The following is a 15731-nucleotide window of genomic DNA, read 5'->3' as shown; positions in this document are numbered from 1 at the left end:
AGAGGTGCTATATTTACTGTGATGAAAGTGCTATATCTGACTGCTACGAAAGTGCTACACAAGTGCAATGTTTGAGCGCTGAAAGTGGTTACACCTGTAGCTATTCTATAGCGCTATAAAAGCACCCATGAAAAGTGCTTTTATCTTGAGTTGTAAGTGCTGTTGTGCACATAGTTTTACCTCATTCCTAGCCCTAAATTGCCCCTGTTCCAACTTTTTTTTTTGGAATGTGTTGCAGGCCTGAAAGGCAGGAATGGATGTACAGTATATTAACAAATTAAATGAAGCTGATCAGACAAAACATGAAATATCTTGGGTTCATACTATCTGCAATGAAATGCAAGTAAAAGTAAATTTAGAAATCACTGCTTTCTTTTTTAATTTGCATTTTCTATACTGTTCCAACTTTTTCTGATTTGGGGTTGCACATATGGGGTGATGGTAGGTGTCCACAAACCTTTTGGCCATGTAGTATATTTATCTTGTTGCAAGGATACACTTACATTTTAACATCTTGCCATTCTTCAATTTTTAAGTTACATTTTCACCCAAAGGCCCCTAACCGTATCCAATCACCATTTACCTTACTTAAAGAAGAAAAAATTCCAGAAAAGAAACTCAGAAGTCACAATTAATACACAGAATGACTATAATTTATTTAACATATTAAATATATTATCTATGATTGTTACAAGTCAGTTATGACATACGGTACATGGCAGTCTTTAATGTGAGTAAAAAAAACAACAGATAAATATTTTTGGAATGTATAATTTTTCTATTTCAAAATAAAAAAAATGTTCAGTATCAAAAATGTGATCTATAAACACTGGCATGAGAAAAGGTGATTTGGAGCTGGTAGATTGACATAAAGATGATTCCATGTACATGCTGGCACACAATATAGGCTACTGACTGCTAATTTGTTTGTGATGCCAGTCTATTTCCCTAGTTTACACATGACATTCTAAAACACTGAAATACTACTTAGGGCTTAAAATATTTTTTTTAACCTATTTTTGTTTGTTAGTGTTTTTAGCAGCGAGCCACAGACAGAGAGACCATGACAATTCAGGCTGTCCCTTATGGCTTCTTATGCTTTATGAGCCTTTTTTTTTATTTTAAATCATGGCAAAATGTAAAGCAAGACAGTGTGTGCACAGTAACCTCAGTGCCTGTTAACAGTCTTTGTACTGGCTTTGGTTACATCTTCAGGAAATTGAAATTCTATGAGATTACAAATGCAGTAGCTTACACACAAAATTAAAACTGCACAGAGGTTACTGAGCCTTAGGGCTACAACTAGAAACCTAAAAGCTCTTGCATTTTATTTTGAAAATTGTATGGGTAAAAAGAAAAGCACAAACGCTGATTTCTCCATTATTCTCGCATAAAAACGGGCCATTTCATAGGTCATTCCTAAGTGTGAATTTAGCCATTCATTTCATAAGCACAGTGAATTAGGAGTCCCACAGTTTGCTTGGAAAAAAATACCAGTTTGGATGATGTGATCAACAGATTAAAATAATCATGAACTCAAGCATTTTAAAGAGGTTTAAACATGCATTGTTGACATTAAACCATATTTAAATATACTGCAGCAGTAATATCTTTGGTCCATGGACTTTCCTTACATCATTAAATGCTATTGTTTTATTTGAATGCTTTAACGCTCTACACTTGTGTGATGTATACAGATTACTTTTGGTTTTTGGCTTACATTAAAGGATGAACAGTCCATTTTCTGGTAGCAGCAAGTTGTTAGGTTTTTACAAAGAGAACACTTTACATTAAGGTGCACTAAACTCATATTATTTTCTGAATTATTGAACATTAACATTCCATAGACTTCAGCACTGATCTTAAGCATGTAATTTTAACCATGCCACATGTGCCACATTATTATTGCCACAGACGAAACAAAATGAAACAGAATGCAAATTAAATACAGAAAGCTAAACCTTCGCGTAATTAATCTCTCAGATCCCAATGGAACTCTCAATGAGTGTTTCATTAAAGTCCAGATAAATCAGCATCAATTAAATGGCACTGTTACTAAATGTTAACAATCAAGTTAGTAGTTGGTGTTAATATTGGCACCTAGCATTCATCCTTACTAATGAATTTGCTAAATAACTACTACAAACATTAATTAGTACATTAGTTCATATCGGTGTTTACTGTATGGGCGATGGGTTTTTTACTAATAGATGGAATGAAAACATCACAGATGTTCATTATTTAAAAAAAAATACAGTAAATACAAGTAGTGGTTGCAATATTTATGATGTATTAATGCTGAAGTTTATGGTTTGTTTAGTTTAAATAATGCAGCAAATAGTGTAGCTTAAAACTCTACAGGGCATATGGTTTCAAAAAATATATAACTATATGGTCAGGGAAGAAAACATACTTTATAAAATTATGTTTCTCAGCTGCTGCGAGTCTCCCTGACAACCCTGTAATGTGACAGTCAGTGCTATATCAGGGGACTCGGGTTGGAATTGGCGGGATATTCGTACGTATATGTAACACCCCAGGTCAGATGCATCAAACATATTCACTCCTCATTTTAGACATGAAAGAAGTCTGATCCTAATGGGGAACCTAGTGAATGACAGTGAGCTGATTTATCCTTGCTGTAGAATTTGTATTATTGAGAAGTTGTTGAGTTAGAAAACTCATGATTGGTGGCTAGTAACTAATGGGATGTGTTGGTGAGTTTCTTCATATTTTTGTATTTTAACTATGTTTAAATATATAGGGCAAGAGTGAGTGATTCAGGCCCACTGCCCACCTGATGTGTGCCTCTTTATACACTGGCTTGTATTAACTAGCCAGTTATTGCCAAGCTATTTTGGCAGGCTGGAAAACAAAACACATTAAATAACAAAATACACAGCAAACACAGATCAGGTGAAAAATGAAACAGAACCAACCACTCTCCACACTATACTTTAGCCAGATTGCTAAAATTAGCAGTAGTTGTGCCAAACAGCCTGTAGTCACAGTGACGGTGAAGCGGCTGATGACTGAGATCGATGTGTATAGTCAGAGAAAATTGGAACACAACCCAAATTATGAAATGTCCTGAAAGTAGATTGTAATAGGACTTTTTTTTTTAATCAGAGGAGGCTGAAAAAGTGAAATTCCAAAATCTCACATCTAGTTACTTTAATGTACCTTGATGTAAATTGTTACCAAAAAACCCCAACAACAAACAAACACTTTTAGCCCAACAGATTCCTGCTACCAGCACCTTTTTAAATGGAAATTCCCTATATAATAATCTGTTATTACTAGTTTACGCACTCCTGTGATTCAGCAAGTTAATTTCTCAGTGACTGTGTTCATTTCCAGGGGTCACTTATTAAATGACTGATATTTGCACAGCAGGCTCCTTTAACATGAACAACTTGGCAAAATAAATGCATTAAGAATGTGTGTGTTGTTGACCAGTACTCTCTAAAAGGCATTCTGAGTAAATTAGAAGTCTACTTCTATATCTAAGACATTCAATATGTCAGAAACCTTGAGATATCCCAGGACCTATTTTGAAATTTGATCCAATGCAAAGTATACAGGTAAATATGGAAAGCCCTAAGGCTAAGATCAACACGATGAAGCAATACGTCTAAAGGTAAATGACAAAGTGAAAGAAACGCAAAGGGAAAAACTGCATCTGTTGTGCTGTGAATGGCTTCAGCGACACAAAAGAGGTATAAAGAACAAACAGCGTACAGCTCTATTCAAGTTTGAAAACAAGGAAGTTCAGACAGCAGCTTTTCTCCATCGTAAATAAAAACACTAGCAGCTCTATAAATATGTTTATCACTACTTTTGGTAGTGAAGCACAGCTTTGCATTTGCATGAGAAGCTCAAAAGTAGGCCTCGTACAGAAGCATCAGAAACTAAGTGTACTCTGCACTTGAATTAATTATTAAGATTTTGAGTCTTTAAGGTAACCAAGGCAAAGAAAGGTAAAGATTCTAGACTGACACTGATGTACTTACAACATGATGCCTTTTCAGACAGAGGCACTTTGCTCTGGGTCTACTTCATCAAGCACTATCAATTACATCTAAGGTGGAAATTATTCTGTGAAAGGGACAATAGGAAATCACATAAAATTATTATTCTCATTTCATTAACAATGTTATATAAAATAACAACTCAGGGAACAAAAACTAAAACAATAACAAGATCAAAAACCATGAGCTTCATCTGGACTAAACACCAGGATGAATCTGGGAAGGTTGATTTTGCAATATGGATATAAATATAAAATAAATCTTGAAACTAAAGATTTAAAATCCCATTTGTGTCATGTGCAGTCCTTTGAAGGAGGGAAAGAAGAAAGGAGGGATGGGTACTCCTGCTACATTCCTAAGCACCAACCAAGACACTGCAAACTTAGGAGCAGCTTCACTGGCACTGGAGATGGTGTGTACCAGCATTTATCCCCAAATCTCTAACTTTTGGATGAGATAACTACAAGAATTCATCACAAATTAACTGAGGAGATGTAGTGTTAAACGAAACTTGTACAATAAAATAAAACTCTTCACCAAAAGCAGAAATCAGAAAGGGACTACATTGCTCAGTTTGAGCTAAATAGAGACATTTATAACAAATGCATATCCATATAGGCTATCTAAGCAATGCTGCCATATCTGTATGTACATGAACATAGCTAGAATGTATGTATAGTCTATCATATGCACACTGGTGACAGCAAAACATAAAAATCGAGCTTTCCCAATGTCTCAGATAAATGAATGAATGAATGAATGAATGAATGATTACATATAATATGGTTATGACATTATGAATTCTTAAACATAAAAATAGTTCTTGTCTGCAAATGAGAGTACAATAGACTCCAGTCATGTATGAGTATGCACTTTTCTATGTCTATGAACGCTTTGGCACTGTTTCCCTTTTAAAATTTATATTGAAAAACATGATACTGAGGAAAAAAAAAACCTGGAATACTGCCTACATGATATATGCGCAAAAAAATCCCCATAGGCAGTAAAAAGCACTCAGTCCATAAGACTTCATTTTTATAAAGCAACATAAACTCACTGATGTAACAATCCTCAAGGGTGTTTCAGGAGAACCTCATGACTTCCAAACTGAGAATGAGGTCCTTTAATGTTCAGATAAGGCTGCTGTGTACCAAATACCAGCCAAGCTCACCAAACCACTGAGTGATCAGCCTTGCCTAGAGAAACTTCTGTTATTTAAAAGTAATCTGAATTCATATGAAACAATAATAATAATAATAATAATAATAATAATAAATCTGGCCAAACCTGTGAAGTAACCTTCTAAAAAGTACACAAACAGCACACTGAAGTCCCATTCGTCACAGTTTACACAACAAAGTACCTACTGATGCCATGTAAATTTCTTTCTTCCATGCATGAATAGTCGTTACAAAATAATAATAATAATAATAATAATAATAATAGGGCTTTGACCATTTCAAAATGCTCTGTGCTAGCCAGGGCGGCTATGTGCTACGAGGCCTGCTCTGCTCTAACACGCCACTTTTTCTTTCTCCATCTTTCTCCATCTTATTCCTTGTTTCCCTTCCTGCACTTAAACCCTTTTCTCTTCCTTCATTGCACTTCGATGATAAAGTACTGGATGAGTACGGCAAACAGAATGGCCAATATGACAAAGCCGAGGAGCAGAACAGTTGCAAAGCGCTCATCGGCAAGAGACCAACTCTTCTTGGGCTGGGGATTGTGGGAGCTTGAGATTCTGGGTGGCTCAGTCGCAGGGAGGGCTGTGCTGAGGCTGCACTGACCCCATAGCTCTCCACCATCTGTGCTCCGACGACCAGCACATACACGCAGGCGATACATGCTACTCACTGTGGAGTTATGCCATGTGTATGAGGTTCCAGAACCCTTATACAGCTAGAAAAGATAAAGGAGTGTTACTCATGATATTTCTATAACCAGAAAATCCTGATTGTCTTTGAGGAAAATAGTGAAATGTAACCTGTTTATTCATATAAAGTTATAATGGGAGTCGAAGAGCATTTGGTTAATATGTTTTATGTCGAAGAGCATTTGGTTTTATAAATCCATCCATCCATCCATTCATACAGACAGCAACCTTTCCTTTTTATTTATTTTTTTAATTTCCCCTCAGTTTTCTCCCTAACTTAGTCATGGCCAGTTCTTACCCATCAGGCAGCTCTCCCCTATCACATGACAGCTACCAACCAGGGAGGGTGAAGGCTATCACATGCTTCCTCTGAGACACATGAGGCCAGCACACTGTACCATTTCGAACTGCTGCTCATGCAACTGGTGTAACACAATGGGAGGAAAGTGCTATTCTCCCACTCCCGTATACATGAACTCACAGATGCCCATGATTGGCTAGTGTCACTGTGACTGATCAGGGAGAGAGAGTATGTCACCCCTCCCACCTTGAGAGTGAGCATATCCAATTTTGCCCTCTTGGGCTCCTGGCCACGGATGGCTGTGGCATCATTGGCTGCCTTTCTTCCTGTAATACTATATTTAAATAGCAACAATACTAATATATTTTATTTTCTATATTTTCTTTCATGTTTTCTCACCATAGCATTTTATTGTTAGACTGTAATAGCATCTTTAATATTGACAGAATTAAACAACTTGTTAGAACTCCATTTTAAGTGAGTTTTGAGTAAACAAGTCTTCCATTCTTCTTGGTACAGTGAAGCACTGACATTTACAGTTTGGTCCATAAATATTTGGACAGAGACAACATTTTTCTAATTTTGGTTCTGTACATAACCACAATGAATTTTGAACAAAACAATTCAGATGCAGTTGAAGTTCAGACTTTCAGCTTTAATTCAGTGGGTTGAACAAAATGATTGCATAAAAATGTGAGGAACTAAAGCATTTTTTAAACACAATCCCTTCATTTCAGGGGCTCAAAAGTAATTGGACAAATTAAATAATTGTAAATAAAATGTTCATTTCTAATACTTGGTTGAAAACCCTTTGTTGGCAATGACTGCCTGAAGTCTTGAACTCATGGACATCACCAGATGCTGTGTTTCCTCCTTTTTAATGCTCTGCCAGGCCTTTACTGCAGCGGTTTTCAGTTGCTGTCTGTTTGTGGGCCTTTCTGTCTGAAGTTTAGTCTTTAACAAGTGAAATGCATGCTCAATTGGGTTGAGATCAGGTGACTGACTTGGCCATTCAAGAATATTCCACTTCTTTGCTTTAATAAACTCCTGGGTTGCTTTGGCTTTATGTTTTGGGTCATTGTCCATCTGTATTATGAAACGCCGACCAATCAGTTTGGCTGCATTTGGCTGGATTTGAGCACACACTGACTACGTTTACATGCACGTCCAAATCGAGCTGCTGTTGGTAATCGAGCAAAGGGTCCCAGCAGGGGTGCCAGAGAAATCCAATCCTACATGCACAAGTGAAATCGGGCTATTGTGCAAGGTGCATTGTGCACCCGAGCCACACGTGGCGCTACACGCCCCATCGTGTTGGTACACTTCCGGTTGTCATCATGAAGAAGAGCTATAGTGTTGCCAGATACTGCTGACGTTTTCCAGCCCAAAACATGTTCAAATCCGCTAAAATGCACTTAAAACCCCCAATCTGGCAACACTAGCAGTTCCGTGTTCAAGCTGTTAGGCTTGCTCTAACAGACTATGGCTACAAACTGTCCGGCGCAGACCACTGTTTTGTAAGAAAACTTATTTTGCACAATAATATTTTTCTAAAATCCATTTTTTGCTTACAAAAAAATAATTTTTTTTGCTTACAATTTAACTTATGTCTTAATAAACACACAAAAAGTTCAGTTGTTTTGTTTTTATTGACATTCTTCAGATGTTGGACATATATACACATATATACACACACAAATACAATGACTTGTTTATGTACACAATTCACAGCTATGCAACAGCTGTACAGATGTATTTGGTGATACAGTAAGTGAGCTAAATTTTAACAGTGCAAACAATGCCACAAAAAGAAAAGATTCATGCCGTTGTCATGATTCGTTGTCATGCCGACCGAGGCTGTTGTGTTTCCCGCTTGTGGTCTCATCACTCGTCACTTCCGGAAGCAGCTCGACAACTAGCTCGATAGGGTATACATGCGCAAAATAGCTCGGCAGAAATCGCTTAAACTAGGTCGTGTAGCTCGATTCCGAGAAATCAAGTTCGGTTCAATTTCAGCCGAATTAAGGTGTATACATGGCATTTTGAACTTCGATTTCAGTCGAGCAACGGCAGAAATTCGATTCTCTCTATGTGCATGTAAACGTAGTGAGTATGTCTCTCAATACCTCAGAATTGATCCAGCTGCTTCTGTCCTGTGTCACATCATCAATAAACACTAGTGACCCAGTGCCACTGGCAGCCATGCATGCCCAAGCCATCACACTGCCTCTGCCGTGTTTTACAGATGATGTGGTATGCTTTGGATCATGAGCTGTACCATGCCTTCACCATACTTTTTTCTTTCCATCATTCTGGTAGAGGTTGATCTTGGTTTCATCTGTCCAAAGAAATGTTCTTCCAGAACTGTGCTGGCTTTTTTAGATGTTGTTTAGCAAAGTCCAATCTAGCATTTTTATTCTTGAGGCTTATGAGTGGCTTGCACCGTGCAGTGAACCCTCTATATTTACTTTCATACAGTCTTCTCTTTATGGTAGATTTGGATATTGATAGGCCTACCTCCTGGAAAGTGTTGTTCACTTGGTTGGCTGTTGTGAAGGGGTTTCTCTTCACCATGGAAATTATTCTGCAATCATCCACCACTGTTGTCTTCTGTGGGCGTCCAGGTCTTTTTGCATTAATGAGTTCACCAGTGCTTTCTTTCTTTCTCAGGATGTACCAAACTGTAGATTTTGCCACTCCTAATATTGTAACAATTTCTCAGATGGGTTTTTTCTGTTTTCGCAGCTTAAGGATGGCTTGTTTCACCTGCATGGAGAGCTCCTTTGACCGCATGTTTTCTTCACAGCAAAATCTTCCAAATGCAAGCACCACACCTCAAATCAACTCCAGGCGTTTTATCTGCTTAATTGAGAATGACATAACGAAGGAATTGCCCACACCTGCCCATGAAATAGCCTTTGAGTCAATTGTCCAATTACTTTTGGTCCCTTTAAAAACAGGGTGGCACATGTTAAGGAGCTGAAACTCCTAAACCCTTCATCCAATTTTAATGTGGATACCCTCAAATGAAAGCTGAAAGTCTGGACTTTATGTCCATGTCCATTATATAACTATAACCTGAATATGTTTCAGTAAAAAGGTAAAAAAACAAAATTTGTGTCAGTGTCCAATATATATGGACCTAACTGTATATCCATGGTATACACACACTGACTACAGATGCAGTGGGTAAAGATTACATTGGAAAAAAAAAAACACGGATTGCATTAAATATGTTTATTTTGTCTGTAAATTTGTTACACTAAGGTTAGATGCTCCTGTTCATACCTGCTCCACTTCACGGCCCCTCAGCAGTTGCAGTGCATAAACAATTGGGTCTCCTCTCATTGCCTGAAGTGCCTCCCATGTGACTGTATACCTATTCCACTCGACCAGTTCAACCTTTGGAGCTATGAAATACACATAACAAGCAGAAAAGCATCTAATTCAGAAATATGTGTCAGCATACACTATGTGTTTTTCCCCACTGTGCTCTGACTTGCAAGTGACATCAAAGCAAAATAGAAACCAGGATGTCAGCCATGTTGGTGGATATACAAATGCGGGGTCAAGCAACATTCCATATAAAACAGTCACGCGTGCGAAACTCTCTTTGTTTTTCCACTGCTTTAAGCGTTCTTTTAGCTATGCCATATCTTTGTGCTGTATATGGTTGTAGTCACAACAGTACTCGTGACCATGGCACGTTCCGATTTTTTAGAATTCCGTCTGCGATTCGGAAAGACAGCAAGGAAACTCTGAGGCTTAGTATGGAGAGGAGACAAGCATGGCTGAACAACATCGGCAGGGCTGATCTAACAGAGGCTAATACCAAAACAGCTCGCGTTTGCAGTAATCACTTCATCTCAGTTGAGAGTCAAAAGCTTTCTCAATATCACTGAAGAATTTTATTTCGTGTTGCTAGAATTTTGCTATAAAATGAGCATCCTCTTGTTGTGGTTCACTCGGTCTTTGTTATAATTTTAACATATGTATTAACATTTCGCTTCTAGGAGCACCAGCAAAATTATACGATAAAAACATTCCAGACTGGGCACCCACTCAGAACATGGGCTATGTTTCATCCAAGGTCAGACTTGATTCTTCGGCAGCCAAACCAGATAGAACGTGATATCTGGGTACTTGATGGTTGGTAGAAGCATCTTATCTTCAGAAAAGTCTGACTTTTTAAAATAATATGGGTCAAAACCACACATATCTATCTTCTCTTTGTATTGAATCTTCGCTCGACCATTCAAATCGTGGTAATACTGAGAAAAATCAGCATTGATTACAGACACGCTTCCATCGGCTGCCATCCTAGTTGCTTGTATATCCACCATCATCGTGGACGCTCATGACATAGCACATTTTGATCACGTAGTTGCAAGTCATCTACAGTGGTGCTTGAAAGTTTGTGAACCCTTTAGAATTTTCTATATTTCTGCATAAATATGACCTAAAACATCATCAGATTTTCGCACAAGTCCTAAAAGTAGATAAAGAGAACCCAGTTAAACAAATGAGACAAAAATATTATACTTGGTCATTTATTTATTGAGGAAAATGATCCAATATTACATATCTGTGAGTGGCAAAAGTATGTGAACCTCTAGGATTAGCAGTTAATTTGAAGGTGAAGTTAGAGTCAGGTGTTTTCAATTAATGGGATGACAATCAGGTGTGAGTGGGCACCCTGTTTTATTTAAAGAACAGGGATCTATCAAAGTCTGACCTTCACAACACATGTTTGTGGAAGTGTATCATGGCATGAACAAAGGAGATTTCTGAGGACCTCAGAAAAAGCGTTGTTGATGCTCATCAGGCTGGAAAAGGCTATAAAATCATCTCTAAAGAGTTTGGACTCCACCAATCCATAGTCAGACAGATTGTGTACAAATGAAGGAAATTCAAGACCATTGTTACCCTCCCCAGGAGTGGCCGACCAACAAAGATCACTCCAAGAGCAAGGTATGTAATAGTCGGCGAGGTCACAAAGGACCCTAGGGTAACTTCTAAGCAACTGAAGGCCTCTCTTTCATTGGCTAATGTTAATGTTCATGAGTCCACCATCAGGAGAACACTGAACAACAATGGCGTGCGTGTCAGGGTTATAAGGAGAAAGCCACTGCTCTCCAAAAAGAACATTGCTGCTCGTCTGCAGTTTGCTAAAGATCATGTGGACAAGCCAGAAGGCAATTGGAAAAATGTTTTGAGGACGGATGAGACCAAAATAGAACTTTTTGGTTTAAATGAGAAGCGTTACGTTTGGAGAAAGGAAAACACTGCATTCCAGCATAAGAACCTTATCCCATCTGTGAAACATGGTGGTGGTAGTATCATGGTTTGGGCCTGTTTTGCTGCATCTGGGCTAGGACAGCTTGCCGTCATTGATGGAACAATGAATTCTGAAATATACCAGCAAATTCTAAAGGAAAATATCAGGACATCTGTCCATGAACTGAATCTCAAGAGAAGGTGGGTCATGCAGCGAGACAACGACCCTAGGCACAAGTCATTCTACCAAAGAATGGTTAAAGAATAAAGTTAATGTTTTGGAATGGCCAAGTCAAAGTCCTGACCTTAATCCAATGGAAATGTTGTGGAAGGACCTGAAGCGAGCAGTTCATGTGAGGAAACCCACCAATATCCCAGAGTTGAAGCTGTTCTGTATGGAGGAATGGGCTAAAATTCCTCCAAGCCAGTGTGCAGGACTGATCAACAGTTACTGGAAACGTTTAGTTGCAGTTATTGCTGCACAAGGGGGTCACACCAGATACTGAAAGCAAAGGTTCACATACTTTTGCCACTCACAGATATGTAATATTGGATCATTTTCCTCAATCAATAAATGACCAACTATAATATTTTTGTCTCGTTTGTTTAACTGGGTTCTCTTTATCTACTTTTAGGACTTGTGTGAAAATCTGATGATGTTTTAGGTCATATTAATGCAGAAATATAGAAAATTCTAAAGGGTTCACAAACTTTCAAGCACCACTGTATACAAGACATTTTAACACCAGAAAACTTGAACTGTCTTTTTGTTCATTAACTACAGGTCCACTACCAAAGATCTGGTACCAAGAGGGACTAATTGCACTTGAAGTGGGGGTTGGGGCTAGCAACACAGCGATGACACTGACATCAAAGTCTATGCATCGTACTGGCCTTTCCTCCCCCAACTTCAGAACACTGCTGAAGGTATATCCTTTGGATGAATGACGTTCATCCTTCCAGTGTCCTCCAGAGACTTGTAGAATCGACGTCAAGGTCTGCTGGAGCTGTTAGGTTCATGGTGGCCGAACCTCTTACTAACACATTTTATATCATTTTTTTCCTTTGTAACCTGTCTATATATCTTCTTTAAGCCAAGCTCTTCTTCCATGTTGTAAAGGTGCCTACATTATTATGGTGTCAAATTATGGCATTGCTTCAAACTAGAATTCAAAGCACCACTGGCTCCTGTTGGGGCCTTTTCTTGTTTTTGAATGTACAGTTGAAAAAAATTACCCTAAGGCACACAAGTATAACAAGGTAAAACAGAAAGTCAAGGCTTACGTTTGAGTTGAGGAGGTGGAGAACGGGTGGTGCTGAAAATGTAAGGCGGAGAGAGGGGGCCCACGCCTGCTGCACTGTGAGCCTGAATGCTGAACTGGTACTCGGTAGCCTCACAAAGTCGCTGCACTTTAAATGTATGACAGGGGCCACTGTAGATGCAAACCAACCTACAACACAGAAACACACATATTCTCACCATCAAAATTTGTGTTTTTCTTCATGCAAAGAAATGTGTTTCTATTGTTTTCCTTTGGCTCTAGTTATTCTGTGCATGCTCCTTCCCTTTGCAGGACAACTCGGTGTCATTAGGCATCTCAAAGACATCTTAATGTGAATTCTGAACCACCACCAACAACTCAACTAAGAATACTCAAGCTGTCACAACACAATAATCCCATCAAGCCAGGATTTTCCATCAAGGTATACCAGGAATTTTGCCGTTACAACCAAGTAGGTTAATCCTTGCGTATGATCAGACCATTACCTCACTGTGGAAAATACCAATCAGTAATGAGTAATTTCCATCTACCCATCCAGATTTATTTACCTGATCAAGTGTCCTGTTGTGACTCCCCAAAAGTTTCTCAATCCCCTCTCTCTGGACTCCCCCCACAATCATACTACAGTAACCTCTGTTTCTCTGTACAGGTGACACAACTACACTGAAAACTCTTTGGCTGTGTAATCCACTCCTGTTGCATGTTTCCTTGCTACCTCTGCTGCCACTCCTGCCATGTTTGTACCTTTGTAATACATGACAGCTATCAAACACGCAGAGCAACATTGTTGACCAGATCTAAATTAAACAACAAGTACCTATATTTGGCTATACAGCACTGCACACTGCCATGCTAGTTAGACTTTTTTTGTGCTTAGTGCACATCCTTTCCTTGCAGCCTCTCTCATCCTACAAAGACAATGAGATAAATACTGACAGTGTAAGGCTACGTTTACACTAGACCGTATCTATCTCGTTTTCTTCGCGGATGCACTGTCCGTTTACATTAAACCGCCTGGAAACGCCTGGAAACGGGAATCCGCCAGCGTCCACGTATTCAATCCAGATCGTGTCAGCTCCGGTGCTGTGTAAACATTCAAAATACGCGGATACGCTGTGCTGAGCTCTAGCTGGCGTCCTCATTGGACAACGTCACTGTGACATCCACCTTCCTGATTCGCTGGCGTTGGTCATGTGACGCGACTGCTGAAAAACGGCGCGGACTTCCGCCTTGTATCATCTTTCATTAAAGAGTATAAAAGTATGAAAATACTGCAAATACTGATGCAAATACTGCCCATTGTGTAGTTATGATTGTCTTTAGGCTTGCCATCCTTCCACTTGCAAGTAGTAAGTGATATGCACTGGGATCACACACACAGCGGCTCAGTCCCGAATCGTGGCTTGTGCACTTCACTCGCGCGCTCTGTGAGCTGCGCAGGGCCGGAGTGCGCACCCTCCAGAGGGCACTCGCTGTTCAGGGCGGAGTGATTTGGAGCGCAGGATGCCTGCGGAGCCGAGCGTATCCGCGTATTGGCGTTGCTGTGTGCACGGCTAACGGTTTTAGTGTAAACGCGAATCGTTTTAAGAACATTAATCTGATGATCCGCTGATTCGACGTAATGTAAACGTAGCCTAAGAGATTTTATGGAACAGACTCTCAAAAACAGCTTTCTAAGAAAGAAAAAACAGTAGGGCATTTGATTTTTTTTTATATATATAGAGGATATTACACGGTTGCGTGAAGATATTAAGTTTATCTTTGAGTGGTGAATGCATACATCACGAGTAAGTGAAGCGAACAAGTGATATATTTTTTAACACGAGAAGACAAACTTCATATCTTCACACCACCGTGTAATGTTCTTTATATTATATGCACACATCCACAAAAAAAGAAAAAAAACTGCGCAAGTTAATCAATCAAAGAATTTTAATTGTAAACTGGTTCGGCATTTTGACAACATGCATCAAGTCAGCGGGAAAACAATGGGAGTGACGTCACTGGAGTGAAATATTGGAAATTATTATGCATATGGGCCACTTTTTCCATGGAATAAAACCATGCATTTTCTTCCCTTCTAGTGGGTTTATTGATGGCATGCAATAATGTTATCATATCGATTATCCTCCATGTATTACGCCACTCTCCCCAATGGAGAATGAGCATGCAATATTGTTATAATATTGCACGTTGTCAAGACAACATGACATCACACATCGGAGCTCATGTGAAGATCCAGTGACAAAACTTTTCTGCTGCGCATGCACACAATCATTTCTTTGTCAGCCGGGAAAGAGAGAAGATCCAGTGCTAGGTTTAAGCACTAAATAAATAAACTGAAAACTGAAACTAAAGACGCGCTGAATATCCGAAAGGCTACCAAAACTTCATTATATATTCTTCATGCATATTTACAAGAGAAAAACATACCAGCAGACATTGAAAAACTGGAAAAGAGAAACGTCAGAGATGTAAAACTTCCGCGCTAGCGAGTGACTGTGAAAGTTTGTATACAAACATGGCTGCAAGGTTTGCTTCATTAAAAGCAGAAGATTTAGAGACAATTTTGAAAGAGAAAGACATGCTGAACACTCGAAAGGCTACTAAAACTTCACTCGATATTCTTCATGCATTTAATCTTCCACATTAAATATATGGAAAAGCTGGAAAAGAGACACATCAAAGATGTGAAACTTTTGAGCTAGCAAGTGACTGTGACAGTTTGTTCACAAACATGGCTGCAAGGTTTGCTTTGTTAAAAGTGGAAGATTTAAAGAGAAAGATGTGCTGAACACCCGAAAGGCTACCAAAACTTCCCTGGATATTCTTCACACATATTTCATCTCATCTCAACTCATTATCTCTAGCCGCTTTATCCTATTCTACAGGGTCGCAGGCAAGCTGGAGCCTATCCCAGCTGACTACGGGCGAAAGGCGGGGTACACCCTGGACAAGTCGCCAGG

The 15731-nt window shown here is 39.0% G+C and overlaps 1 protein-coding gene across 3 annotated transcripts in view; it reads right to left on the bottom strand.

Annotated features, from left to right (window-relative positions):
• Window positions 1-667: 667 nt before the first annotated feature.
• LOC132890578 (fibronectin type-III domain-containing protein 3a-like) overlaps window positions 668-15731 on the bottom strand; it is a 181543-nt gene continuing 166479 nt past the window's right edge. For all 3 annotated transcript variants that reach the window (XM_060927577.1, XM_060927580.1, XM_060927579.1), the window contains 3 exons: window positions 12767-12933; window positions 9494-9615; window positions 668-5930 (listed from right to left, as the gene is read on the bottom strand). In XM_060927577.1, coding sequence (XP_060783560.1) covers window positions 5628-5930; window positions 9494-9615; window positions 12767-12933 — 592 coding nt within the window. In that variant the 3' untranslated portion in view covers window positions 668-5627. The remainder of the gene's footprint in view (window positions 5931-9493; window positions 9616-12766; window positions 12934-15731) is intronic.

The sequence above is a fragment of the Neoarius graeffei genome, chromosome 8 (assembly GCF_027579695.1).
Source record: "Neoarius graeffei isolate fNeoGra1 chromosome 8, fNeoGra1.pri, whole genome shotgun sequence".
In the NCBI taxonomy this organism is placed as follows: Eukaryota; Metazoa; Chordata; class Actinopteri; order Siluriformes; family Ariidae; genus Neoarius; species Neoarius graeffei.
This window is presented reverse-complemented; position numbering and strand designations above follow the sequence as displayed.